The following is a 17,920-nucleotide window of genomic DNA, read 5'->3' on the forward strand; positions in this document are numbered from 1 at the left end:
CAACTCAGCATTCTTTGTCCTCCAAACACGACGAGTTGCGTTTTTACCAAAAAGTTCTATTTTGGTTTCATCTGACCATATGACATTCTCCCAATCCTCTTCTGGATCATCCAAATGCACTCTATCAAACTTCAGACGGGCCTGGACATGTACTGGCTTAAGCAGGGGGACACGTCTGGCACTGCAGGATTTGAGTCCCTGGCGGCGTAGTGTGTTACTGATGGTAGGCTTTGTTACTTTGGTCCCAGCTCTCTGCAGGTCATTCACTAGGTCCCCCCGTGTGGTTCTGGGATTTTTGCTCACCAATCTTGTGATCATTTTGACCCCACGGGGTGAGATCTTGCGTGGAGCCCCAGATCGAGGGAGATTATCAGTGGTCTTGTATGTCTTCCATTTCCTAATAATTGCTCCCACAGTTGATTTCTTCAAACCAAGCTGCTTACCTATTACAGATTCAGTCTTCCCAGCCTGGTGCAGGTCTACAATTTTGTTTCTGGTGTCCTTTGACAGCTCTTTGGTCTTGGCCATAGTGGAGTTTGGAGTGTGACTGTTTGAGGTTGTGGACAGGTGTCTTTTATACTGATAACAAGTTTAAACAGGTGCCATTAATACAGGTAACGAGTGGAGGACAGAGGAGCCTCTTAAAGAAGAAGTTACAGGTCTGTGAGAGCCAGAAATCTTGCTTGTTTGTAGGTGACTAAATACTTATTTTCCACCATAATTTGCAAATAAATTCATTAAATATCCTATAATGTGATTTTCTGGAATTTTTTTCCTCAATTTGTCTGTCATAGTTGACGTGTACCTATGATGAAAATTACAGGCCTCTCTCATCTTTTTAAGTGGGAGAACTTGCACAATTGGTGGCTGACTAAATACTTTTTTTCCCCCACTGTATGTATTAAACCACCCAGACACATTAAAGACACAATCGTCCTTCTGAACTTAGCTACAGGGCAGGAATGAAACTTCTCAGGGATGTTTTGGTGATTTCTAAACAGTTACGGAGTTCAATGGCTTTGATGGGAGAAAACGTAGGATGGATCAACAACATTGTAGTGACTCCACAATAATGCCCTTAAATACAAATATACGGAAATATGCAAAACATGCATCTTGTATGCAACAGGCACTTAAGTAATACTGTAAAAAAAACACAGCAAAGGAATAGATGTTTTGGCCAAATGCAAAGCCTTATGTTTGGGGCAAATCCAACACAACACATCACTGAGTAACTGCCTCCTTATTTTCAAGCATGGTGGTGGCTGCATCATGGTATGGGTATGCTTGACATCTGAAAATTCTGAGGAGTTGTTTTGAATAAAAAGAAACAGGATGGAGCTCAGCACAGGCAAAATCTTAGAGGAAAACCTGCTTCAGTCTGCTTTACACCAGACACTGGGAGAGGAATTCACCTTTCAGCAGGACAATAACCTACAACACAAGGCCAAATCTACACTGTAGTTGCTTACCAAGAAGACAGTGAATGTTCCTGAGTGGCCAAGTTACAGTTTTGACTTAAATCTGCTTGAAGACTTGAAATTGACAGAGCTTGAAGTATTATAATGCCCTAGAATAATGGGCTAATATTGCACAATCCAGGTGTGTAAAGCTCTTAGAGACTTACCCAAGAAGACTCACAGCTGTAATCGCCACCAAAGGTGTTTCTAACATATATTGACTTATGCAATGGCTGTATTTTAGTTATTTAATTTATCTTAATCTTTAAGAAAAAAAAAATTCCACTTTGACATTACATAGTATTTTGTATTGATTGTTGACAAAAAAAGTACAATTAAAGGCAATGGATACTTTTGCAAGACACAGTATCTTTCTCTGGGGCATTTTATCCTGCAGGCAAACAGACAGGATGCTCCACTAGGGAGAATTACAGTCCCAACAGTCTCATCACATGCACACACATACTCAGCACAGTAACATTACTTTGATCCCTTTCAAAGACTACTAATGGGATGGAGTTAAACTCAAAGCCTACCAGTATAAGATATTAGCCCAGTCAATGGCCCGGCCATCTTTTTAAATGGCTTACAAACACAGCCCATTTTATCCCCTCTACTCAAAACTTCCTGGTTTGATGGGATTGAACTTTAGAGGCTTTCTCTCTTTAATAAAGTTTTTTTATAAAGAGTTATTTTAACAGCATTATAAACTGTTGGCAGGAAACAGTGTGTGTGTGTGGGTGGGGGGAGTTAGATAAAAAGGAAGGAAGCTTGAGGATTGAGTGTTTTATGTAATAGAAGAAATAGCAAGGACGATATAGTAGGTGAGACAGTATTACAGTAGGAGGACAGCTAGAACATGGCTAGCATAGAATACAAAAAAGCCAGTAAAACCCTCCAACTACAGGCTCCTATCCCTGTGTTTGTGTGTGCCTATCCCACCCTGGCATGGCAGGGCCTAGAAGATGGGGGTGTTTGCCTTTAAAGTGGCAAGTGATCCTTTCTTACGTGCTTTATTTATACTGCTTTGTTCGCCCTCTCTCTCTCTCTTGTTCTCTGAGACGTCAGTTGTGACAGCTAAGGGCTTAATGGAGTTATTTTCGGACCCTTTCCTCCGATGTAAAAGGTAGCCCCATCGGTGTGTCATTTTAATGTATTCTATCTACAACACCACAAGTTGCTCTGGCACCTGATCTGTGTGTGTGCATGCATGCGTGTGGCCATGTGCCATCTCTGCAATTAAAAGCAATTAGCTAAAGACTAACAGCTGCTACATGGCAAGAGAATGGCACTTTGGTTCCTGTGTTGTCTCTGGACAGTTTCAACATCAGAAAGTGCTCTGGTCTGTTTTCTGTTGTTAGTAAACACACATTTATCATTTATTCTTACAAGCCTTTCCACTGTAATAGTTTTTGCGGAAATGACAGAAGTTTATAATTTTGTTCAGGTGAATGATTAATTGGATTACGCGCGCGCATGCACAGGCATGCCTGCCCGCCCGCACTCATGCACTCATGCGCGCACACACCCTAGATAGACACAAATTAATGCACATGACTTTTCTAATTACATGGGCTAGGCCACCCGTTGCCTGAGAAGCTCATTTGGGCACTGAGAGGAGTGTGTGTGTGTGTGTGTGAAGTAGAGGAACAAAGGACGGATGAGTCTTAATGAGGGAAATCAGTGGAACGTATCTGATGATGGTGACATTTTCTTCCTGAAACCAAGCGAGGATAAAATTCGTATAAGGCTAAGCCCTTCCTCTCCTCCTCCTCTTCATCTCAACTTCTCCTCTCCCACTGGGGGAAAAGGGTCCATATCAGGGGATATCTGTACATGATACGTTTTTGATATTCTAGAGAATACAGACCATTTCCAATGCATATCCTGACAAATTCTGAATCCAGATGTATCTTTTAGACATATATGATATTGGGATTACTCCGAATATCACACATGGACATTTCCTATGGCCGGATATGAACTCATTCAATATCTTGAGATACTGTATGTGACATCCTATTTCTCTCTTCATGTTGACAAATACTGACTGTATACATCGCATATCTGTGTTTTCTCAACACATTCAAGATATTAAGCTATATTGATTCCAGATATGCTTCTCTTGGCTGATGTCCATATCCGGATCTTGATATGCTTTTTGATATGCTGAAAATAAGGACAATTTCTGATGCATTTATGAGTTTTTAGCACATACACAATAATTTGACAAATATGATGTACAAATCATTTTTCGATTCCCTCCAGATATCATACATTGTATGGCCAGATATTGACTGATTAGATATCCTGAGATAGGCCTATGTGGACATCCTTATTTTCTCTATATGATGACACTGACAGTAGGCCTACATAGTATATATTTTTTTACAATGCATATGCTCTTGGCTGAGGTCCATATTAGGATCTTGATATGCTAAATAAGGAACATTTCTGATGCTTATTTGAGTTTTGAGGACAATCATTTGATAAATATTAAATCCATGTCATTCTTTCAGACAGTAGTTATAATTTCGGTATTCCCTCTGGATAAAGGTGCAGCGAACCGAAAGCTAAAAGCACTGTTAGCCAAGCAACAAGAATCACTTATTTTCTGCTGTGGAGTTTCGACTGTCATTATTGAATTTTGGCGCCACAAATGACTGTAAGTTAAATGCTGTGTGCTCGAATTGACAACTACAAAAACAAAGAAGTGAGAAGCTGTTCAGAAAATACTTAAAAGAAGTTAACGCTAAAGTGAGTAGCTAATTCTAGATGTTTTATTTATCTTAGTAACTTGAATCAAGAATGGTGGTTAATTTGGCCAGCACACAGCAGCCAGTAGGGCTAGCTAGCTAGCTAGGTTTGATAGGGGGGTAAAATCTAACTGGTAGCCTAGCTAGCTAACAAATTAACGGAATTGCCTAGCTAGCTAAAAATTAAGTTATTTTTATTTTTACCCCCTATCAAGCCTCAAGGTGACCGCTAACTTTAAAAAAAGTTTTGGCATATTTTTGATTACTGGTTAATATAAGATAGCTAGCTAACTAACTTAGCTAGCTAACTAGCAACTTGGCTAGCTGGTTGCAGTTAATTTTTTCATCATGAATGAAGCAGGTAGAGTAGCTACTTTGTGGTATAGTTATGTGAAATTATAATACTCTCTTGCAATATCGACACAATTTTGATTTATGCTTTGACAGTTTGGAGTGGATCACAAACCAACACTACCACCACGTTGGGTCTGGACTGCAAAGGACCGCTGCTGACGACCCAATCTGCACCCATCGCATTGTTCATAACAAATATGGCAAGCAGGGGTATTGGGGTGGTGCAACTTACATTTCCTGTTAAATACATTTAAAAAAATTTTTTTGCAAAGATTGGCCTACGTTTGCATCTTTACAGAAAACGTGTTGTGATTGGAGCTCTGGATTTGCTATGCTACATTTTGAAAACAGAAATAGCAGAGATGTGCTTTGGGAATAGCAACTTCGATTAAATATTACGATGTTTACCGTTCCGTGCCTTGTGCCTACTACTGAATACGGTTCAAATGTATGCTCAGATATGTCACCTTCATGTAAGAAGCAAGATTATTTTCAGCACCTGAACAGGAAAAATTATTTGGGCGCTGGACATTTTATGAGTAGGCTTTAGGCCATTTTCGATCAGACATACTAGGATGAGTATTACATATCATCTAAGGATATCTTTTGAAATGATATATACATATTTTTTATATGGATACATAAATTATCAGGTAGTGACTACAGATATGATACATTTCAGAAAATACATATAAAGGCTTAGATATGTCAGCATGTTGACACCATTTCAGGAGTTAGAATATTCTACACATTCGTAAGTGGGTGCACGTGTAACAGATGTATATCGTACTCTCCTTGCGTTGTGTTTTCTCTTAATAAATCACATCAGCCAGTGGTCCCAGTTGAGCCATGTATCATGAGATTTTGAGTGAAAACCTCCTTCCTTCAGCAAGGGCATTGAAGATGAAACGTGGCTGGGTCTTTCAGCATGACAATGATCCCAAACACACCGCCCGGGCAACGAAGGAGTGGCTTCGTAAGAAGCATTTCAATGTCCTGGAGTGGCCTAGCCAGTCTCCAGATCTCAACCCCATAGAAAATCTTTGGAGGGAGTTGAAAGTCTGTGTTGCCCAGCGACAGCCCCAAAACATCACTGCTCTAGAGGAGATCTGCATGGAGGAATGGGCCAAAATACCAGCAACAGTGTGTGAAAACCTTGTGAAGACTTACAGAAAACGTTTGACCTGTGTCATTGCCAACAAAGGGTATATAACAAAGTATTGAGAAACTTTTGTTATTGACCAAATACTTATTTTCCACCATATAATTTGCAAATAAATTCATTAAAAATCCTACAATGTGATTTTCTGGAATTTTTCTCATTTTGTCTGTCATAGTTGACGTGTACCTATGATGAAAATTACAGGCCTCTCTCATCTTTTTAAGTGGGAGAACTTGCACAATTGGTGGCTGACTAAATACTTTTTCCTCCCCACTGTATGAATCAGTAACGTACAGCAACCTTGTACACATTGTAAAATATAAAACAGTATTCAGAACATGACCTACCCCTTGCACCACATTTTCATACTGGGAAGACCTGACGTTCACGATCTACATTTACATTTTTGTCATTTAGCAGACGCTCTTATCCAGAGCGACTTACATTATTTTATTTTTTTTCATACCCCCTGTGGGAATCGAACCCACAACCCTGGCGTTGCAAACGCCATGCTCTATCAACTGAGCTACATCCCTGCCGGCCATTCCCTCCCCTACCCTGGACGACGCTGGGCCAATTGCGCGCCGCCCCATGGGTCTCCCGGTCACGGCCGGCTACGACAGAGCCTGGATTCGAACCAGGATCTCTAGTGGCACAGCTAGCACTGCGATGCAGCGCCTTAGACCACTGCGCCACTCGGGATACTAGCTGCAAGCGGGGTCAATCACAACACGCCTTATTATCATCAGAGTTGAACCAACCAATAAGAATGCTTGAACATTAAATACAAATTACTTTAGAGGCAAGTGGAAACATAACCAACCCTGTTACACACGCGTATCAGATGTGTGTCTTGAACATATCTCACCCCAGATATCTCCCAGGACTCATACGGTAGCAGGGAGATTTCTGACGTCCGGATCGGATGCATATAGAAACTGTCCCATTATGGAGAATATATATATATATATATATATATATATATATATATATATATATATTTTTTTTTTTTTTTCGGGGGGAATGGATCAGCTTAATATTGCAGATAGATTGTAAAGCTTAATATTGCAGATAGATTGTATCTTCTATCAATGTAATTGTTTGCATCACTTCCAATCCCCCATGTTTTTTTATTTTTATTTTTATATATATTTACAATAATTCTATTATATAAATATATATATTATTATTTATTTTTTTGCTCCTGAACTTCTTCTACTCTCAACCTCTCCGATCATTTTCATGATGTCCATCTGGTTTGCTTCTATATGCCATATCTTTCTAACTGTGCTCTTTCCCAAAAGCTCCCAACATACAACCTATATACTTATTATGGACACAGTATGCTTACATTATTAGCTATCTTTGTTATTATTTGTTGTTATTTGTTATTAGTCCCATCCTTCAACTCTATTCAATACCTCCCATCTATCTCTTAACACCATCCATATAGGATTTCTATTTGCCATATATATTTCAACTGTACTGTGATGTTTTACAAAAGTTCTGAACCTTTCTATTCTCATTGCTTCTACAGATTGTGAATTAAAAATAAAAAATTTTGCTAAAAGTATTATTATATTATTGATTGATTGACTATGACTTTTCAGATCACCCAGTAATGCTATCTGCAAGGTTAGTTCCAGGTAAATATTGCAATCCTTTAGCCATTCCTGGACCTGTGTCTAAAAACAAGCTACAAATGGACAGAACCAAAACAAATGATCTAATGATTCTGTCTCTTCACAGCAAAATCTGCAGAGCTGGGAAGATTGTATCCCCCATATAAATAACATTCTATTGGTAGCAAGAATTTTATATAATAATTTAAATTGAAAGATTCTAATTTTTGAATCCGGTGTCATTTTGCGTGTCAGTTCATAAACACTATGCCATGGGATCGGTACGTCAAAAATCTCTTCCCAACTATTTTGCAATCTATATGGGACGGCTGTCAATCCTTTGGTCCTTAAGTGAAACTGATATACTTTTTTATTTATCACAGTTTTCCTTAACCAATTATGTTCTTTAATGCAAGGCCGACAGACAAGTTCCTTACTTTCTCCCCCTTCCACTTTCCTCTTCCACTTTTGCGGTAAGGCTGCAATTATTTGGTTGTAATTTTGGGTAGAGCAGACATTTCCATATGTTTTTGTTAGCTGCATGTGCGACATAACTCCACCAGTCCTACCGATGATATCATTTACGAAGATTATACCTTTTTTAAACATTCTGTCAAAAAATAAAGTTTTTTTTGTCAATTAGTATATTTGAATTTAACCACAATATTTGTTGCATTATTTGTTCTGTCGTTTCTGGAGGATTAAATTGAAATTGCAACCAACTTTCTATGGCTTGTTTTAGAAATAGTGACATTTGGGAGATTATTTCCTTTTCAAATAACTGAAAGTGAGAGGTTGTAATCTGAATAAAGGGAAAAAGGCCTTTCTTGAACATTGGGTGAGACAATCTTACTAATTTGCTTGAGAACCAGTTCGGATTTAAGTATAACTTTTGTATGACTGAAGCTTTTAGTGATAGGTCTAATGCTTTAATATTTAATAATTTCTGTCCTCCGAATTCATATTCATTATATAAATATGCTCTTTTAATTTTGTCTGGCTTGCCGTTCCAAATAAAATTGAATATTTTTTTCTCATATTATTTAAAAAACTGTTCGCTAGGCGTAGGCAAGACCATAAGCAAATAGGTAAACTGGGATAATACTAAAGAGTTAATCAGGGAGATTTTTCCACAAATTGACAGGTATTTTCCTTTCCATGTTAGTAAGATCTGATCTATTTTTGCTAACTTTCTATAAAAATGTATTGAAGTGAGATCATTTATTTCCTTTGGGATATGTATTCCGAGTATATCCACATCACCATCAGACCATGTTATTGGTAAACTACATGGTAATGAAAAAATTGTATTTTTCAGTGATCCAATACGTAATATAGTACATTTGTCATAATTTGTTTGTAATCCAGAGAGGTTAGAAAATGTATCTAGATCCTCTATGAGGCTGTGGAGGGATTCTAGTTGTGGATTTAAAAGAAAACATGAATCATCTGCGTACAATGACACCTTTGTTTTTAAGCCCTGTATTTCTAATCCTCTGATATTATTATTGGATCTGATTTTAATAGCTAACATCTCGATTGGCCACAATAAATAGATATGCCGATAGTGGACAACCTTGTTTCACTCCTCTTGACAGTTTAAAACTTTCTGAGAAATAGCCATTATTTACTATTTTACACCTAGGGTTACTATACATGATTTTGACCCATTTTATAAGAGATTCTCCAAAATTGAAATGCTCCAGGCATTTATATATAAACCCCAGTCGTACTTTGTCAAATGCCTTTTCGAAGTCTGCTATGAATAGCAGGCCTGGTTTCCCATATTTTCCATAGTGTTCTATTGTTTCCAATACTTGCCTTATATTATCTCCAATGTATCTTCCATGTAAAAAACCTGTCTGATTAGAATGAATAATATCCGACAATACCTTTTTAATTCTATGCGCTATACATTTTGCTAGAATTTTTGCATCACAACACTGAAGTGTAAGGGGCCTCCAATTTTGTAAATGGACTGGATCTTTATATTTTCCACTTGTATCCTGTTTCAGTAATAATGAGATCAGACCTTCTTCTTGAGAGTCAGATAATCTACCGTTTACATAGGAGTGGTAAAAACATGCTAATAACGGTCCTCTTAGTATATCAAAAAAGATTTGGTATACCTCGACTGGTATGCCATCCAACCCTGGAGTTTTCCCGGACTTAAAGTCTTTAATTGCATCCAGAAGTTCCTCCTCTGTAATTTCACCTTCACATGAGTCTTTCTGTGTGGCTGTTAATTTGACATTATCAATATAAAAAAAATCTCTACAATTAGCTTCAGTTAGAGGAGATGGAGGCGACTGAAAAGAAAACATATGCTTAAAGTACTTTGTTTGTTCCTTCAAAATATCATTTGGTGAATTATGGGTGACTCCGTCAATTGTAACCAGTTTCATTAAGTTCTTTTTGGTAGCATTCCTATGTTGAAGATTAAAAAAGAATTTTGTGAATTTTTCCCCATATTCCATCCAGTTTGCTTTATTTTTATAATATATTACACTTGATCTTTCTTGAATAAGTTTCTCCATTTCTTTTTGTTTTTCCTCTCATTTATTCCGAGCCTCTATGTTACAGTTTTTATTGCCATCTATCTGTTCTGTTAGACTTTCTATTTCCTTTCTTAGTATAAACTCTTTTGACCTAAATTGCTTTTGTTTTCGAGATGAGTACTGAATTGCATGGCCTCTAAAGGCACATTTAAAGGTATCCCATACAATAAGGGGATTCGCTGTACCTATGTTATGTTGGAAAAAGTCAGTTATAAATTCCTTTGTTCTAATTATAAATAAATTATCATCCAATAGGCTTTGATTAAATTTCCAATATCCTCGCCCACGTGGATATTCAGTAAGAGTAATGTATATGCCTATTATATAATGGTCCGACCGCATTCTGTCCCCTATCAACACTTTTTTTTACTTTTGGTGCCAACGAGAATGAGATAAGAAAGAAGTCAAGATGACTAGCTTGATTCAGTCTCCGCCATGTATATCTCACTAGATCAGTATATTTAAGCCTCCATATATCTACTAATTCTATTGTATCCATGACATTCACAATTTCCTTAAGAGCATGTGGGTGATTGTTTGTGGTGTGATTTCCTTTACGGTCCATTGAGCTATTTAAAACAGTATTATAATCCCCCACCATAATAATATTGTCTTGAGTTGCTTGCAGGCTTGATAATTTATTATATATATTGTCAAAGAATTGTGGATCATCATTATTTGGTCCGTAAAGGTTAATGAGCCATATCTGTTTATGGTTCAATAACATATTTAAAAAAAATCCATCTACCTTGGGTATCTATTTGGACAATTTGCACATTCGGATCGAAATTACTATTAATTAATATCATCATCCCTTTTGAATTTCTTTGCCGATGGGAGAAGTATATCCCCCCCCCCCCCCCATTATTTTTTCCACGCTACTTCATCTCGAATTGTTGAATGAGTTTCCTGTATACAATAGATATTATATTCCTTCTCTTTGAGCCATGTAAATATTGTTCTTCTTTTGTTATTATCAGCTAAGCCATTACAAATATAACTGGCTATACTTATTTCACCATACACCATAATGAGATACAAGTTTCAAGTCTATTTATCATTATATATGTTTGTAAATTTACCAATAAAAAATAGCGTAATGATTGAGTGTCCATATAGCTGTACCGTGATACTTGCATTGCTACGGAGTAACCCTTCAATTGTTCTCCACTAATTCCCCCGCTAAAGCCCCTCCCCATCCCAAGTTGAGCCGTCATCCCAGTGATCGGCATCCCACCCACGTCCCTCCATATCCCTAAGGCCCCGAGAGGCCAGGACCCATCCATCGAAAACAGCACACAGTGCCACCCACAAAACAGAAGCAGATTAACCGCCAAAAGCATTTCCAATGCTTTCACCTCTCTATATATATATAACTATTTTTTTAAAATTATGCATATCCTATTTTCCATCATTATCAATTAATATGCGTAATAATGTCGGCAGTTCACGCATAGGATTCTAACATCTAACCCGGATTGCCATTGTATTACATTTAATTCATTGACAAGCAATTATAATCCAAGCAAATAATTCCCGTGGTCCATCCCATACCCTCCCCCCCAACATCCCCACCCCCCCACAACAGATGCCAGACAAGCACACACGCACATACTCACATACTCCAACACACTCAACCCCCCTCCTCCACAATCCACCATAAAATCAGATACTCAACGGCTGTTATATCCCATTTACGAGTGCACATACAGTTAAAGCTGATTGAGAAAGCATGCAGATTGAGCAGAAATTGATAACAATGTGATATTTGATTAATCTACTTAATCTATGTCAAGTCCTAGGTGATGGAGATCAGATCCACCCTCTTCATCTGAGACACAAACACTCTGATCCCCTGTTGTAACCATTTTCCCAAGCATCTCCATGCGGTCAGACCTTTGATTATTTTGTGCCACCTGGGCCACAATGATAAGCCCCCTCTCTGATTGTCCGAGTGTGACCCCCTCCCCATGGGTTACTGCAGCCAGTGTTGCCAGCACTGCCACTACCTGGGTGGGCGTACCCCACAGGAATCCCCACCGGCTAGGTAAAAGGTCGTCAAGGTTCTCATTAGCAGCTTTGAGAATTTCCTTGTATATTATGCTCTCCCATCAGGGGGCTCTGACTTTGTAGGACCAACCCTGCCAGGCAGGCTCAGAATCTTGAGGGGGCGGTGCTGCGCAAGTAGGTCTCTGACCGCATTTATTTCTCTGTTTAGGCTGCATATTCACAGCAGGTCCATAAAAGAGATGGGAACTTCTCTTTGGTGTATGGGTCGCTCAGGTGGGTGTCCAGGTTATAGGGTTAGGGATCTTTCCATCATGATAGGACAATGAATAATTAGATTAGATGTATACTATATTAAAAAATGTATATCCCTCATCTTGTGGTCCTCTGTAGCTCAGCTGGTAGAGCACGGCGCTTGTAATCCCCTGGACCACCCATACACAAAAAATTTATGCACGCACGACTGTAAGTCGCTTTGGATAAAAGCGTCTGCTAAATGGCATATTATTATTATTATTATTATTATCTACACAAAATTGAAAGCTCTCTCTCACTACCCCTGCTCATAGACCCCCGGTCGGCTCTGGGATATGCAACCATTTCCCCTCTCACTCACTTAACGCCGCACCTTTTCAAACACAAAAATGCACACCACATGGTTGACTGCGGAAGAAATGGGCCGAGCGTGCAAACGCACCCGCATCCACATGGAGAATATATTAGCTCTTTATATGAAATTAAGGACATGGGTATCTGGAGCATGTCTACTATATCTGGAAATACGTATAGTGCATTTGGAAAGTATTCAGTCCCCTTCATTTTTCCCACATTTTGTTAAGTTACAGCCTTATTCTAAAATGGATTCAATCGTTTTTTTCTCTCTCATCAATCTACACACAATACCCCATAATGACAAAGCAAAAACATATATATATTTTTTTGCAAATGTATTAAAAATATAAACAGATACATAAGTATTCAGACCCTTTACTCAGTACTTTTTTGAAGCACCTTTGGCAGCGATTACAGCCTCAAGATTTCTTGGGTATGACGCTACAAGCTTGGCACACCTGTATTTGGGGAGTTTCTCCCATTCTTCTCTGAAGATCCTCTCAAGCTCTGTCAGGTTGGATGGGGAGCTTCGCTGCACAGCTATTTTCAGGTCTCTCCAGAGATGTTCTATCTGGTTCAAGTCCGGGCTCTGGCTGGGCCACTCAAGGATATTCAGAGACTTGTCCCAAAGCCACTTCTGCGTTGTCTTGGCTGTGTGCTTAGGGTCGTTGTCCTGTTGTAAGGTGAACCTTCGCCCCAGTCTGAGGTCCTGAGCGCTCTGGAGCAGGTTTTCATCAAGGATCTCTGTACTTTGCTCCATTAATCTTTCCCTCGATCATGACTAGTCTCTCAGTTCCTGCCGCTGAAAAACATCACTCCACCATGATGCTGCCACCACCATGCTTCCCCGTAGGGATGGTATTGGCCAGGTGATGAGAGGTGCCTGGTTTTCTCCAGACATGACGCTTGGCATTCAGGCCAACATTTCAATCTTGGTTTCATCAGACCAGAGAATCTTGTTTTTCATGGTCTCAGAGTCCTTTAGGTGCCTTTTGGCAAACTCCAAGCAGCCTTTCATGTGCCTTTTACTGAAGATGGCTTCCGTCTGGCCACTCTACCATAAAGGCCTGATTGGTGAAGTGCTGCAGAAATTGTTGTCCTTCTGGAAAGTTCTCCCATCTCCACAGAGGATTTCTGGAGCTTTGTCAGAGTGAACATTTGGTTCTTGGTCACCTCCCTGACAAAGGCCATTCTCCCCCGATTGCTCAGTTTGGCCGGCCCGCCAGCTCTAGGAAGAGTTTTGGTCGTTCCAAACTTCTTCCATTTAAGAATGATGGAGGCCACCGTGATACTCTTTAGTCAGCAGGAAGGAAAAGGGGAAAGTAGTCCCCAAATTAGCTGACACGTCTTCCCTGAAGAAAAGAAGAGAAAGAGGAAGTGTCTTGGTGGTTTATTGCAAAGGGAATACCTTCTGTCTGCTGTTTCAAACAGGAGAAAGGTTAGTCCAAATTAAGAAAGTAAGCAGATGGGTTTCCCAAACAAAACACAAGAGATCAGCAGGCGATGTGCGTGTGTGTGTTCCGGCCAGCCAGGTGGGATGCTTTTGAGCAGGGCCTGGCATGGAGTCAGAGTGGCTCTTTAACACGAGTCCTGTTCAGTGCTCTGCTCCTGCTGAGGCTTAATATGATCACTTAGCCCAGAGGGTCCTGGGACTAACACTAAACTGTGGACTGTTGGAGTTAAAGTAAAGGCTGTTTGGCCGGCCTACCATGCCAGGGCTATTTGAGTTAATGGAGAGCTGTGACAGGGCAGTGTGTATGCGTGTGTGTATGTGTAAGACAGGGTACTGTGCCTGTGGAAATAAACTGGACTTTATGTGAAGTGAATATGCATGTCTTCAGCTTGCCCACCCACCACAAGGGGTCCACTCCTGGTACTCTCACTGGTCCAGTCCAACTCACGCCAAGGGCAGAGACTGTGGCTCTCCACTGGTACTTTAGCAACCTGAGTAGTATTACTTAGTCTATTCACCTTATCAACAAACTTCCCTGTGTACAGTATGTCATGTTATGTTATGTTATGTACGGTCCATTTGGACTTAGGAGATATGCAGCATTTAGCGATTGTCTTTCATGTAGGAGCATTTTGTTCTGGGTTTTTGTGTAGCTGCTGGCTTTAAAACCTGTGGTTGGTGTGATGAGAGCTGAGAGAGGGTACTATGAACTGGGATGATGAGCTTGACAGGGTGGTAAAGGTCACCTTGACTCACTGTTTGGCTGAGAGCCCCCCCCCCCCCCCCCCCCACACACACACCCTCCCTGCCATCCCCATCAGCTGTGATAGTGCCACTACCTCCCTACCCTGGCACCACCGCCACTGCCTGTCATCTCAGCCCTATCTCAGTGACCTGTAGCTGGCCTGCAATTTTCACACCACAGGGCTAATGGGGCAAAATGATCATGGCTCTGTCCCAAATGGCACCCTATTCTCTACAGTGGGGGAAACAATTATTTAGTCAGCCACCAATTGTGCAAGTTCTCCCACTTAAAAAGATGAGAGAGGCCTGTAATTTTCATCATAGGTACACGTCAACTATGACAGACAAATTGAGGAAAAAAAATCCAGAAAATCACATTGTAGGATTTTTAATGAATTTATTTGCAAATTATGGTGGAAAATAAGTATTTGGTCACCTACAAACAAGCAAGATTTCTGGCTCTCACAGACCTGTAACTTCTTCTTTAAGAGGCTCCTCTGTCCTCCACTCGTTACCTGTATTAATGGCACCTGTTTGAACTTGTTATCAGTATAAAAGACACCTGTCCACAACCTCAAACAGTCACACTCCAAACTCCACTATGGCCAAGACCAAAGAGCTGTCAAAGGACACCAGAAACAAAATTGTAGACCTGCACCAGGCTGGGAAGACTGAATCTGCAATAGGTAAGCAGCTTGGTTGGAAGAAATCAACTGTGGGAGCAATTATTAGGAAATGGAAGACATACAAGACCACTGATAATCTCCCTCGATCTGGGGCTCCACGCAAGATCTCACCCCGTGGGGTCAAAATGATCACAAGAACGGTGAGCAAAAATCCCAGAACCACACGGGGGGACCTAGTGAATGACCTGCAGAGAGCTGGGACCAAAGTAACAAAGCCTACCATCAGTAACACACTACGCTGCCAGGGACTCAAATCCTGCAGTGCCAGACGTGTCCCCCTGCTTAAGCCAGTACATGTCCAGGCCCGTCTGAAGTTTGCTAGAGTGCATTTGGATGATCCAGAAGAGGATTGGGAGAATGTCATATGGTCAGATGAAACCAAAATAGAACTTTTTGGTAAAAACTCAACTCGTCGTGTTTGGAGGACAAAGAATGCTGAGTTGCATCCAAAGAACACCATACCTACTGTGAAGCATGGGGGTGGAAACATCATGCTTTGGGGCTGTTTTTCTGCAAAGGGACCAGGACGACTGATCCGTGTAAAGGAAAGAATGAATGGGGCCATGTATCGTGAGATTTTGAGTGAAAACCTCCTTCCATCAGCAAGGGCATTGAAGATGAAACGTGGCTGGGTCTTTCAGCATGACAATGATCCCAAACACACCGCCCGGGCAACGAAGGAGTGGCTTCGTAAGAAGCATTTCAAGGTCCTGGAGTGGCCTAGCCAGTCTCCAGATCCCCATAGAAAATCTTTGGAGGGAGTTGAAAGTCCGTGTTGCCCAGCGACAGCCCCAAAACATCACTGCTCTAGAGGAGATCTGCATGGAGGAATGGGCCAAAATACCAGCAACAGTGTGTGAAAACCTTGTGAAGACTTACAGAAAACGTTTGACCTGTGTCATTGCCAACAAAGGGTATATAACAAAGTATTGAGAAACTTTTGTTATTGACCAAATACTTATTTTCCACCATAATCTGCAAATAAATTCATTAAAAATCCTACAATGTGATTTTCTGGAGAAAAAAAATCTCATTTTGTCTGTCATAGTTGACGTGTACCTATGATGAAAATTACAGGCCTCTCTCATCTTTTTAAGTGGGAGAACTTGCACAATTGGTGGCTGACTAAATACTTTTTTCCCCCACTGTATATAGTGCTCTAAGGGCCCTTGTCAAATGTAGTGCACTATATAGGGAATAGGGTGCCATTTGGGATGCTACCCATAGATTCCCCAGGGGGAAATGGACAGGAGGACCGAAAAGGTATACTCAGCTAGACCTGGTCAAGGGGTTCTTGCACTCACCAGACCCTGTTGCCATGCTGCAATGCCACCTAGACTACCACTATTAAATGTTATTTAGACAGAAAATAAGGCTTTTAGGAACGAGTCTAACGTTTTTTATGTAGGTATTTATAGTCTGTCTGTGATGATGTATGTGTTTGGTCCTGAGTGCCCATAGTGGCAGTGCTGCTGCTGTTGTCCCTCTAATAGAGCTCATTATTTATTCTAAGTCTTTGAGAGCAATTTTCTCTTGCGCTTCCCAAAGAACAAAGTAAAGATATGAGGTATGGATTTTCTTTGTAATTTCATTGATGCCTTAAAAAAACGTGGTTCCCACACAAAAACAGACAAACTGAGGAATATTCATTGTTTTGATTATTTATGCATGTTCTTTTTGCTTGAAGAGCAGGGGAATAGACTTTGACCCACAAAGACTGTTTGAGTTTTAAGTTGGTTTATTTATTCACTATTGATGCCTTCTAACCACCACTTCCCCTCTCTTTCTTTCCTGTACAGCTGGCTGTACCTTTGACGAGGACACTGACCCTGGACTATGTGAGTACAAGCAGGGACGGGAGGACGACTTTGACTGGCAGCTGATGAGGACATACAACTGGCCACACACCACCCCAGACCTGCTACAAGGTAAATCTCAACACTGTTCCAATGTGGTTTATAACCCTAGATCTTCATCTTCATCTATTTCTGATGTACGTTTTAGCAAAGGGTCCCAAAAACTCGATCCCTTTGTCCAAATGCACACTTCACAGCACCACAAACGGCAAATAGAACTGTTTATTTGAGCGTTCGTTAGTATGCTAACTGGTGAACTATTTTGTATGAGCTGTTAGTATGCTAGCTGTTGTACTGTTGATTTGAGCCTAAGTTAGTATGCTATCTGTTGTTCTGTTAATTTGAGCCTAAGTTAGTATGCTATCTGTTGTGCTGTTGATTTGAGCCTAAGTTAGTGTGCTATCTGTTGTTCTGTTGATTTGAGCCTAAGTTAGTATGCTAAATAGGTTTCGAAACCACACGAGATTGGTGGCACCTTAATTGGGGAGGACGAGCTCATAGTAATGGCTGGAATGGATTAAATGTTTTCCATGTGTTTGATACCATTCCATTCCAACCATGATTATGAGCCGTCCTCCCCTCAGCAGCCTGCCTTGTTTGAAACAGGAGGGAAATACAGGCCCAACATTTCCATTAGCTCAGTCTGTTTC

At 40.3% G+C, this 17,920-nt stretch overlaps 1 protein-coding gene across 1 annotated transcript in view; it reads left to right on the forward strand.

The window, feature by feature from the left end:
* Nucleotides 1-17,920, forward strand: part of LOC311131905 (receptor-type tyrosine-protein phosphatase U-like) — a 221,837-nt gene that overhangs the window by 81,624 nt on the left and 122,293 nt on the right. The window contains exon 2 of the mRNA XM_084165018.1: nucleotides 17,214-17,342. Within this exon, the coding sequence (XP_084021144.1) occupies nucleotides 17,214-17,342 (129 nt within the window). The remainder of the gene's footprint in view (nucleotides 1-17,213; nucleotides 17,343-17,920) is intronic.

Source organism: Coregonus lavaretus (assembly GCF_964263955.1).
Source record: "Coregonus lavaretus genome assembly, chromosome: 7".
In the NCBI taxonomy this organism is placed as follows: domain Eukaryota; kingdom Metazoa; phylum Chordata; class Actinopteri; order Salmoniformes; family Salmonidae; genus Coregonus; species Coregonus lavaretus.